Source organism: Fukomys damarensis, unplaced genomic scaffold, assembly GCF_012274545.1.
Source record: "Fukomys damarensis isolate Sample0158 unplaced genomic scaffold, DMR_v1.0_HiC HiC_scaffold_9, whole genome shotgun sequence".
NCBI classification, from domain to species: Eukaryota; Metazoa; Chordata; class Mammalia; order Rodentia; family Bathyergidae; genus Fukomys; species Fukomys damarensis.
The window spans coordinates 45,530,044-45,542,630 of record NW_022900921.1 but is presented as its reverse complement, the minus strand read 5'-3'; the positions used below and the strand labels follow the sequence as shown (position 1 = coordinate 45,542,630).

Below are 12,587 nucleotides of genomic sequence, written 5' to 3'. Positions count from 1 at the left end.
GCTTCTCTTTGAATAATTGGCTTGAAAAGATTAGTTAAAGCCATTTAAAAACCATAACACTTCTAATCAAAAGGCAACACATACACTGTAGTTTAGTACTTTGGAATCTTTTCTAGCTCCTGAACTACAAATGCACAAAATAAAATCACTAGATCTCATTTCCAAAAATTAGGCATATTTTAAAGGGCAGAGGTCAGTGACATTATAGTTATAGTTATGGTAGCTCTTATTAGTAAATACTAAGATCTTTTTAAAATAATAGTTGGGGCCCAAGAATTTAGCTTAGTGATGCTGCCACCTGCCTCGAAATCTCAAGGAGCTGAGTTTGATCCCCGGTACAAACAATAACAACAATAATAAAGTTGGTTTCCTGGCCCTTTGTCTGTTATCCACCCGGATGCACTCCACCCTTAACCTAAAGGTATGATTTAGGGGAATATTTCTCAACAGTGTTTGTCTTACACAGAGTACTGTTACTGAGATCTCACTGATCTTGTAACAATAGTGTTGATGCCCACAGTTTATCATCTGTATCTGATTTAAAGTGCAGGAGGGTAAACACTAGCCAGTAGTGAAGAGGGAGGGATACAACTACTGGGTTATATTTAAATACGTTGGTGTGAAAGTTCCCTCTTCAATTAAAGAAAAATACTCAGATGCTTCTGCTGTGCTTCACTGTACAACCTTGTCAGCCAGCCACTTATTACTTTGAGCTGACTGAGGGGCAAAGAGAAGATAGACCTGGAACTACAAGGTGCCTGGACCACCCTAGCCAGTAAAAGCAGTTAACATCACCCCATTACTTCTGTCTTCCTGTTACAGAAGGGAAGAAGAGAGCTGTTACAATTCGTATCTAGTGTCCCCACAAAGCCTCATGCTCAAAAGTAGGGCTTGTGAGAGCGACTGGATTATGGAATTTTTATCGTTGACTGACTTGCTGACTATCTGATCTGAAAAGGCAGGTCCCTGGGGGCCTGGACCTGAAGGGTTTATCTCCCTCCCTAGCTCCTCCCATTCTGTCTGCTTTCTGTCCACCGTGCTGTGAGCAGCTTCTCCTCTTCCATTCCCCTCTGCCATGCTGTCCTTAGAAGCCAGCCAACTATGGACTGAAACCTCTACAAACCGTGCCCCAAAATGAACCCTCCTTCCTTTAACTTGTGGGTGTCAGATATTGTGTACCAGCAACAAGGGAAGTGACTAAGACAAGAACTGGGAAACAGAAGCCTGCAGGAGTCTGAAGGCCCTGCTGTGTCTTACTGATAGCTCTCCAGATCTGGCAGAAGACTAGAGTGAAGCAGATGAAGGCCCAGTTCCACTCGTGGTTTTTCCCAATGGTGGACACACCCATGAAGATGAAGATGAGGGTCTCACTGACACTGCTTAGCATCTTCATAAAATACTTGATGGTTGTGTAGGATGTCTGGGACACATTTTCTTCCACATACTTTTTCATTGTCACTGCACAGGCTGTGATTCTGGAAAAGAGCAGAGTCTCAGAGAGAAGCAGATACTGTAGTTTCTAGGCTTCCACAAAATGTCCTCCACATTGGCAAAGCCCCAGACACACAAAGCCTGTCTTTCTTCAGAAAGAATGTCTCCTGAGTTTCTCTCTCCTGGTTGCAGACTTTCCACAGCTTTTCTGTCTTCCTCTTCCCCTCCCCTAGAGGTCTCTACAAGAAAAAGGAGGCATGGTAGGGAAAGTGTGTGTCATGTGGCCTCCTCCAGTAAAATGGCGGAGCAGTTCCAGAAAGCAATACTGAAGCTTCTCTGCCTGCTTTCCTTCCTCTTCTAGAGCTCTGTCGGGCCCAATTCTTACATTTGCCTTTACTCTTTCTTAAATGAAAATAAATCTGCTTTGGTTGGATGTACATAACAATTCAGCAAGACCCTGATTTCCTGCAAACAAATAACACTTCTTGCAACTATTTTATGACAAATTTTTCATTCTGAATATTTCTGCGCTAGAACCACTTAGCAAGTGTGGGGAAAGAACTCTGCCTTCCCTTGGTGTTTTTAAGGTGAAAAAATGACAGAGGCCTAGAGTTAAACTGGCATCGGCAATCCTAGGTATTAAAGTTAACTATTTCTGCCTAAATATCTGAATATAAGGACAACGTCATTGGGAAAACAGTGTAACAAGATATAAGCCCAACTGAGAAAATTCATTTTAAGAAAAAGAATCTCAAAGTCACAAGGACACAAGATAAAGCATTTCAAAAATATTTTCATTAGATCAAAAAAATGTAGGTTTCTATACTGATCCCAGCTGCCTAGTGTCTGCCTACCCTGAAGGGTCACAGAGCTGTGAAGGTGGTTGAAGGGGGTGGCAGGAGACCCAGGAAGGGACACAAGCCTCTCTTCTGCCTGAAAATTAGTTTTTCAAAAATAAAAATAAAAACAAAATAATCCAGACGGTAGGCTCCCCAGCTTTTCTGAGTTGACATTATAATTGCTAGGCACTCCTCAGGCAAATTACAAGGGAACAAACACAAATGTTGGAGAGAATATTTGTTTGGCAAAGGACCTGAATCAGATTTCATGAAAGTTAAAACACAAAACTCTAAGCCCTGAAACATCTCTGATGATTCGTGGCAGAATCCATGCCTTCTTCAGATATCTGCTTTGCCTCCTAGGGTTGTGAAGTTTCTTTGTAGGGTAAGGTGCTTGGACTGTACTCACGCTAGAATGCCCGAGACATAGAGCGTTTCTGCAACCAAATAAGACAGGTAGCTGAACATGAAGACAATGAGTGGTTCAATTGCTGAGATGTTCTGAGTGAAACGTGTGATGAATGCAGAAATGAATCCGAAAATGATGCCAAAGAATACTCCCCCACAGCCCACAACGATGAATCGGGCACATCCAGCCAAAATATCAACAGGCTCTATGTCTTCAAATTTATGCATCTTTGTGAAGGCAATTAATATATTGTATAAGACCTAGGCAAAATAGAAATAGAAAAGAAATATGAGTTAGAAATTAGAAATAATTCATGCGCCAATTCTCAACTTGATACATAAATACTACACAAGAATGAATTATATAACAAAGCTATCTAACTTCTAGATATATTCCAAATATTTTAAATGTTTTCATATTCACCAAATAAAAAGTATAATACTCAAATGCCCGATAAGTAAGAACATGATAAATGTTTGAGGAGACTGATTATACTGTTTTGATCATTACTTATTGTATACAGTAGCAAATTATCATATTTTACACCATAAATATAAACAGGCCCCCAAAGCGGTCCCTCTGTGACCTTGCAGGTTGAGCCTAGAATTAGCCGTCTATACCCATCCCTAGTAAGGCCACGTGTACCATATGTGTGTAGCAGGATTCCACAGAGCAGCACACTCTTTGAAAGTCATAACCACTTTCCTTGCAAGTACGCTCCTCCCCTGAATGTACGCTGTCCCTCTGAAGCCCAGGGATTGATAATATCCAGCTCCATGTGCCTTTGTGAGGCTAGTTTACCCAGAAAGTTTAGACCAACGCCAGCCTGGCCATCCTGCCCAGTAAGATTCAAATGCATCGAAGTCTTTCCTCCCTGAAGTCCCCCTTCAGATGTGGACACCATGGAGACCTCTCTTTTATATATGAACCGTAACTTTATTATAGTTAATAAATTTTATGTTAAAATTTTTCTCTTTAACCTACGGTGTGTTTTCTGTTTCCTGCGTCCATGTAGCCTGCTACATAGTCCATATGCAAATGGTCTCTGAATTATCTTTATTTGGATATTAAATATTGGTCTAAGGAGATTTTTGAGTGTAAAGTTGCCAAGGTATGGGATGTGAAAATTAACCTTAACGTTTTCTACTTGATTGGCTTGGAATCTGCCCATGAGATTAGTAAAACATGCTTGTGGGTGTTTGTGTGGGTTATTGAAGTGTGACTTTAGGTATATATCTGATCTCCAGACCTTCTTTCCTGGTATCACTCCCTCCTTCTCCCTGGCTGCCTCCAACCAAGCATCTACGCTCCACTACATCCACCTGCTATGATGTTACTGCCAGGAACTACATTCCCTAAACCATGAGACAAATTAAACCTACCCCCCCCTTGAGCTGTCAGTATGGAGCATTGTGCCCCAGTGACAAAAAGCTGCCTAATTCAGGGACCACAATATGATATAACTACGTATCTTAAGGTTTCCACTGCACATTCATTCAGCTTTATTCCCACTGCTTCATAGGGCTCCTTGCCTGACCTTCTAGTCCTCCCACTGAAACCTGAATGGAAGCCTTCTTGGTCCCACAACTCTTACATTCTGCATGACGGTGAAGCCTACCTCACAGGGATTTTGCCAAGGTCTGCTGTCAGCAGGAACATTAACCAGCCTCCCTTGGATAATGGCTATAGCAGCTTCTGAATGTGTGGATAGCTGACCACAGTGAAAGGAATCTTAGGAAACCAGTTCCCTAAGAGGCTCTTCTCTAGCAAGGATCTCAGGGACTCTTTCTTCCAAATGAAAGATTTATACTTTCACACCTTTGAGCCTGTGATGGGTAGGGTCTTATTGATTTCTGAGCTCCCTCGAGGTATCTTTTCTCTTTTCCTTGTACAAAGTGCTTGGTTTCTTTCTAACAGTGCAAATCTCTTCATCAACCAGACCTCCTTTGGCCTCAACTTGTGGTTTCTTTTGAGCTAAAGTTAAAAAATTTTTAAATTGTTTTGCTCTAACTTTATGTTCCTTGCTGTAAATCTTGCTAAAAGCAGCCATCAGTCTGTGCCACAGCCTGAACACTGGGCTACCTTAAAATTTCTTCCACTAGATTAATCAGTGCACTGAACCTAATCTCAGCCTCCCACAAAATCTCTGAACATGAGAAAAATCTGCACAATTTTTTGCCACAGTGTAACTCACATGGGCTCTAGTTCAGAGAAATATTTCTTCCCAGCTGAATTCTGAGCCTGGCCTTTAATGTTCACATTCCTGCCAGCATTCTGGTATATATATATATATATATTTTACATACATCAGAACCTTATTTGAAAACTAAAAAGTTAGACATATTTCAAACATCCAGAAATAAGGTGCCAGTTTGGTAGATTGCTGAGAATTTACTGCTTCTGGTCTTCTGAGCTCCAACTAGAACCACACATCAGAAGGTAGAATCTAAAGTCAAGGAATGGCTGAGTATCCTAGAACCACAAAAAGACTGCTTTGGGTCCTCCAGGATCTGTACTCCATTCGTTCCCATACCATCCGAGTCTGATTTCTGATGCTAAAAGGGAATACGATGGGTAGGGTGCCTTACAAAACCTAGAACTTGATTTGGCTCACATAAAGAGATGGGGAAACCCAAGAGCACAGCATCAGAATCTGAGGAGGGTCTTCACCCACACTGCATCATAGTATAACAAACATAGGAAGCAAGCACACTTGGGACACCAAGAGAAGACAAAAGAGGCCTAAACCTATTACAAACACATCTAGAGAAACCAACCCCCTCCCACAATGGTGGTGTTAGTTTATTCACCTCCTGGAGGTCTCACCTGGTAATGCTGTTAAAATGGCCATTAAATCTCAACATGAATTCTTGATGAGCTATTCCAACTCAGCATCCACTTTCACAACCTGCTCCCCTAGTACCTCTGAACAGAGACCTCCTCTTCACACCTTCTGGGCTTCCTGGCCTGAGCCTCCTGCTCCACTCTGACTATTTCATTCTTAGTCATTCTTACTGATACACTCTTTTCTTTTTCATGGCCTGACAACTAACTATTGGGTTCTGGCTTCAGTTTTGCCAGCAGGACCTTCGAGAGCTGTGGGCTGTATTGTGCAAATGCTGAGCTCTCAGTCATGATGTACAGTCTGTAGGCAGCTGCAGCCATTATTCCCCAGCCCATTTCCCAGTCCTGGCCCATCCAGCTCTACACTGAGCATAGCCTCTCCTGACTCCCGTGAATCAATCACCTTTATGATTTCCCACAGAGAGAGACAGGCAATGGATGACCATCTGCAAAGTTTGTCCCTAGGCTGTTGACTTGCTATATGCATAATTGTGAATGGTCAAAGGGCACTGTAAGTACATCCCAGCCCATATCACAGCTCAGACATTTTCCCTATCTTAAGGATGGCCTTGCATGAGTTTGAGAGTGGTTTCCTCCATGGGTGGATAGGAGTCTAAGAAGCAATGGGTCCATGGGGATGGGCATCCTTGCTTTGGGGATGCCTGAAGTCACCATGTATACTATTTGTATGTGTTTTGCCACCCACATATGTGTAGACATCAAAAGCTCCACAGCCTGGCTCTTGGCTGTGCAATGTGAGCTGGCAGAGAAGATATTCCTCAAAGTAACTCAAGGGTCACCAGCCCTCATGTGGCATGCTCCACTGCTGATGGGCTTAGCTGGTGGGAGACAGAGGGCACAGGAGGTGCTCAGTGATCCCTCTGCTCACAGCTTCTTGGTTCACATGAACCTCTACAATATAGCTTTGTCGCCTGGACCCTTCAGTTAGCTTCCTGGGGCGTGGCTCCATTAATACAAATCCCTCAGAGTTCTGGAGACCAAAGTCTGGAATCGAGATGTCATTGTGCTCCCTTTGAAAGTGTTGTGGAGGATTTCTCCTTGTCCTTGTCTCTTCCTGGCTTCTCGAGGTAGTGGCAATCGTTGGTGTGCCTTGCTTTGTGGATATATCATTTCAGTCTCTTGTGTCTCTTCTCTGAGTGTGTCACACGGCTTTCTTATAAGGACACCAGTCGTTAGGCCAGGGCCCACTTTAACCCAGTGTGAGTGCTCCTTAACTTAACTAATTATATTTGCAAAAACACTATTTCTAAGTAAGTCACATCCTGAGTCTTAGTTGAACATGAATTTTAGGGATGCCAGTTCACTATTCTATTTACTATAGGTTCTATAGCCCAAATGACCACACAATAAATTAACTCGTACTATAGATTAGCTGACATGAGTTATAATCTCCTAGTGCAAAAATGATTTCATTTTAGGCTGAGGATTTAGCTCAGGGGTTCCACTGCCTACCTCAAAAGCACAAGGTTCTAGGTTTCATCCCTGATACACCCCCCAAAAATGATTTCATTTTGAATTTTGCAGGACCCTAACCTGTGGCTGGTCCTCCAAATAGTTCCATTATATGTCTTAAGAGATACTAGGACACATGCTTTGAATATATGAATTAGCGAGTACTTTTTAAAGTAATAAGCTGCTGGTGGGCAATAAATTTGGTTAGACAAGAGAATGTGGACAGATTGTTTAAAAAGCTGGCCTTTTTCCCTCAAAGAGAAGTTTTCATGCACTTCCTGGGAAAAGAAGATGGAAAGCTGAAGAAGAATCAGAAAGCATGGTACAAATTGTTCCAAGCATGCACAAACACACACACACACACACACACACACACACACACACACACACACACCATGAATACATGAATATTGTACATTTCTGAAATTGGTAAAGGAATTATTTTTCAAAAAGACTGCAGAAATATTGAACCTGATTTTCAATCTGTAGAGAATACACATGCCAGCGTGCTGGAGTTTTAGGAAGGTATAAAGGAAAAGGAAGGTATAAAGGTATAAAGGAAAACCTCCATACATGTCCCCCACCACATCCCTTCCAGATAAGTATCATACATATGTCTTCCTAATCTTGTGGTCTGCCTATCACCTAACTCTCTGACATCTATCATCCCTCAGATCTCTGACTGCAAGGAATGAAACTGATCAGCATCCTGTGTTTGAAATTCCTCCTCTGTCCTCAGCCTAGGACGAGAGCAGAGTTAACCAAGTGGGTTTCTCCCACTTGGAAGGCACAGGACTGCTTAGGCAGGGGTGGTTCTTAGCTGGGGACGCACAGTAAGGATTGGTATACTCTCTGACAAATTCAGCAAGAGGATCATATCTGGCTTCCCTCCTTCCCTCTCCATTTTACCTGGGTCACTGTGCACCAGGCTCTGAGTTTCTTCATTTTCCCTCATGGGAGGAGGTGCACATCTCTGCACATCTGAGCTGTGGATGACCTGGGTAGCATTTACCTATCTGTCCATCTGTGTGTCATGTTTTACAAAGTTGCCATAATACTAATCTATTTTTATTAAGCACACCAAAGGCAGGTTTTAGAAAAAGCTTAGCTGAACCTTTGAAATTTGTCACTTTTGGTTTCAAAATAAATGCTAAATAAACTTATTGATTGTGTCCTGAGTGAGTGAATTTGTTTAGTCCAATTCCATTTTCTGCGATGTGTATATAGGTCCCAGAAGTCCTGGGAACTGCATCTTTGGGTTTAGCTTGTGAAGGACTGAGGCCAAGGTGAGCGAAACCAGACATCCACGAATCCAGATAAGGCCTGTTTGAATGGATTTAGGTAAGAGTTTATTTGCTTCTCAAATCCAGAGGCAACTCATGGAACAGGATTGAGACCTAAAGTTTTGAATGTTGTTGTCACAGACCAAAAATTTTGTATAGCTGGTGAGATTATAAGTAGTCACCCAGGAGTTCCAATGGCCCAGGGAAATTACTAGGTCAACCTTGACCCTGGACCACTGTGTCCTGCAGCAAGACACTTGCAGAGGCTAAAGTAGTCCACACAAAGGGTCTACATTTACAGTCACGATCCATTTGGCCACATGAAAATCAAGCCTTGCCTTTCAAACAAGCAAGCTCTAGGCATCCTTCAAGTGAAAAATATTTTCTTTGAATTCATTTTAACTTGCCCACATTTTTCATATATGCAAAGGAAAAATTCAGCCAATGCTAAATCTAAAATATGTCCATGCTCATGGAGAACAAGGTCAGATTTTCCCTCTTTACTTACTGTCCGGGGGGGGGGGTGTCCTTTTGTGTCACCTTCAATAAACTTTCCAAGCCTCCCATGATTGTAATAATAGCAACCATTTAATTGATGGTACTACAAACATTTATAAAGCTCATTCAACACACAAAAGCCCGGCCCACCAACGACACCCCACAACTTTCTTGAACATATAACAACAATCCCACAAACCAAGACAGGTTCTTCACTTCTCTTTCAAGTTCAGCCCTCTGTCAGACCCAGGCCCCAGGAAACTCCGAATCTGTTATTGTTACTACAGATGAATTTGCCTTTTATCTGTACTGAATACTACAGAATGAACTCTGCAACTGGCTCTTTTGACTCAGTACAATGCATTGGGGTGTTATCCAAGTTACTGTAGAGATCAGTGGTTTCTCCCTTCTGAGAGTTGTTCTTCTGCATAGTTATGGCCTAATTTACTCAGCCTTTCACCTATTAATGTGCATTTGTTCTCATTCTCCTCAGTTTTTAGCTACTCGACCATTGCTGCTGTCAGTGTTACAATTTCATCTGTATAGAACTACCAAACAGTAAGGTAACTATTGAAATTTTTTAATGGCTACAGTAAACGATACATGGCCATTAATCATCCTCAAAATATTCTCACACATCAATAAATACATGAAAAAATGTCCAGCAACTCTGGCCATTTGAGAAATGCAAGTTAAAACAACACTAAGATTCCATCTCATGTGAAAAAATAGTTCTTTTCAAGAAATCAAATAATAACAAATGCCAGCAAGGCTGCAGAGAAAAAGGAACACTTTTTCATGGTTGATAGAGGTGTAAACTAGTACAACCTCTCTGGAACTTAGTATGAAGATTCTTCAAAAAATTAGAGCTAGAATTTCATTTGACCCAGCTACTCCCTTTCTAGCTATCTTCCCAAAAGAGTTAGACATCACAGTACAGTGATCTATGCACACCCTGTTTATAGCAGCACAACTTATAAGAGCTAAATCTTGGAAGCATCTTGCAGGTCCATCAACAGATGAATGAATAAAGAAAAGGTGGTATTTATACTGTACCATAAAGAAGGATAAACTTGAGTCATCTGTAAGAAAATGGGCACACCTTGAGACCGCAATGTTAAGTGAAATTAATCAAGCACACAAGCTTAAATACTACAGTTTCTCTTAAATGACAGACCATATATAAATAAAGTACAAAATAAAAATAAAATGCAGACAATAGAAAAAAAAGAAAAAAATTGTTGTAATCCAGGATGGCCAGTGTATCTAAAAAAATTCACCTTGACTTCGTATAATTGTTTTATGTTTTATATGTTTTTTCATCAGTTAGTCTGATTTTTTTATCTGTGTTTATGGTAGCTAACTGATGCTGGCAAAAAAAATACTGTCTTGTTTAACATGCTTATTCCATGTTTTTGCCACTTTCTGAAGTAGTTGTAGAAGTCTTCTTTCATAAATGTTTTTATTTGAGCTGTCCTGGCCGCTTCAATGCCCTGAAATGATTCAAAATGTGTACCTTTTACAGTCATTTTGACTTTGGAGAAGAGCCCGAAATTGCATGGGTGCCTGATCTGGTGAATAAGGTGGACAAGAGCACACTGTCATGTTTTTATCAGACAGAAATTATCCTAAAAATTTTGAATCCTTTCAGGACATCATGGCAGCCAGGAAAGCACAACTACAGTAAAAGCACTCAGGAAAGAGGACTTGGAGAACTGCTTCAAACAGTGGCAAGAATGACGGGATAAGGGTGTTTGAAGTAAGAGGGAGGATTTGAGGAGAATTGATAGAAATATGTCTTGTACTTTAAAAACTCTTTGAAAATGTAAACAGCCATCATATTTTAGGCCATACCTCTTCTGTTTGGCATACATATTTGGAATGGGACAGGCAGGTGGTACAGTAGACACATTAGAATTTATGAGGCTACCGCCTGCTTTCCATGGTCATTGTGTCTGTTCCCATTCCCACAGGAGTATGTGCAGCTTCTAGTTCTTCTGTATACTGGTCCACGCCTGGCACTGGTATCTTCTTGTTTCTAGGCTTCTACAGGGTGTGGTATTTTTATTTTATTGTCATTTTATTTTGCACTTTTCTAATTACACTGAGCATATTTTATATAGCTATTACTATATCATCTCTTATGATATTTTTCTCTTGCTCATTTTTTAATCAAGTTGTTCCCATTACTATTGAGTTATAAAATTCTTTATATTTTCTCTATGTAAATCCTTGGTGAGACACAGGCATAGTGAATAATTTCTCACATCCCCTAGCTCCTCTTTTTGTTTATGTAGCAGTGCCTTTTGAAGAGCAAAATTTATTCATTGATAAAATTTGATTTAATGTGTTATTTCCTTTCTCTTTTTTTTTGGTCTGTGTTTTTCCTGTCCTTGGATTACCCCATGATCATGAAGACTTTTTTCTCATGTTTTCTTTCAGAAGTTGTATAATTTTAGCATTCACATTTAGTCTATGACACATTTTGTGTTAATTTTTAAATATGACTTGAGGTAAGATGTGATTTCATGTGTCTCCATGGCGATTCAGATATTTCAGTAGCATTCTTTGAAAAGTCTTTCCTCTTCTGCTGAATTGCCTGGCTTCCTGAGACAAAATCAGTGACCTTATATATAGAAGTCCATTCAGCATTCTCTAGTCTTCTCGATGGTCTACAAATCTATTCTTTAGTCCATAATGTGACTTTTGCAGCATTATTATAATTCTTAGAGGTGTTACAGTAATTATTTGATTAAATCTTCCAACTTTTTCTTTTTAAATTTTTTTTTTGTGTGTTCTATTTCACTGGAGTTTGCAAACAGATTTTAGAGTTAGCTCTGTGAATTTCTATTTTAAAAAGCTCTCTGTGGTTTTCATTGGGATTTTATTAAATCTATTGATCATTTGGAAGAAAACTGACATCTTAACAATGCTAAGTCTTCCATTAGCAAACATGATCTTTTTTAGATGCTGTCATTGATGTTTTATAACAGTCAGTGAAAAAGCTTTGCACATTTTTGATGAACTTACTAATTACTTTTGTTTTGATACTATTTTAAATGGAATTTTAACATTTGTTTTTACCCCTGGTAATGTATCACTACATGTTAAGGAGCTTTTGATTTTTTTGTATATCAATCTTAAATACTGTGACCCTGCTAAATTCACTAATAGTTAATTATTTTATTCTAGAAGTTGTTTAATAAATTCCTGGGGATTTTCTCCATAAACTATCTAAAATACACTATTGCCTTACTGATCTCATTATTATACTTTTTTCCTTTTCATAAAAAATAGACAGTTTTGAGGGTCCTTGCGCTTGCGAGGCAGGCCACCGAACCGCTGAGCTAAATCCCTGGCCCAATATTCTTGTCTTGATCCTGATCATTGATAAGAAGTGCTTTCTATATAACATTTAGTATAATATTAGTCATAGATTTTTCATAAATATATTTTATCAATTTGAAGATCGTATTTTCTACTTTGCTATGAATTTTAATCACAAATTAGATGTTTAATCACAAATAGATTTTCCAGATTACTTCCTGCATCTATTAATGTAATGAGTCATTTAATTTACTTGGTGAATTACATTAATAGATTCCTTCCTCCCCCATGTCTAAGAAATTATATTTTTTAGATATACCTTTTTCTGGTCATTATTTATTATTCTTTTTTTTTCAGCTTTAATTGAGTTTATTGGTACATTTTAGGGATACAGTACAGTTACATTCATTGTTGGGATCTTGTACCTCTACATGACAAGTCTTGATTCTCATTTTTTCCCCTTACCTCTGCCCTCCCTTCACC

The 12,587-nt window shown here is 39.8% G+C and overlaps 1 protein-coding gene across 2 annotated transcripts in view; it reads right to left on the bottom strand.

The window, feature by feature from the left end:
• Slc9a4 (solute carrier family 9 member A4) overlaps positions 1–12,587 on the bottom strand; it is a 51,524-nt gene that overhangs the window by 20,614 nt on the left and 18,323 nt on the right. For both annotated transcript variants that reach the window (XM_010631747.1, XM_010631752.1), the window contains exons 3-4: positions 2,680–2,939; positions 1,258–1,475 (exon numbers count right to left, since the gene is read on the bottom strand). In XM_010631747.1, coding sequence (XP_010630049.1) covers positions 1,258–1,475; positions 2,680–2,939 — 478 coding nt within the window. The remainder of the gene's footprint in view (positions 1–1,257; positions 1,476–2,679; positions 2,940–12,587) is intronic.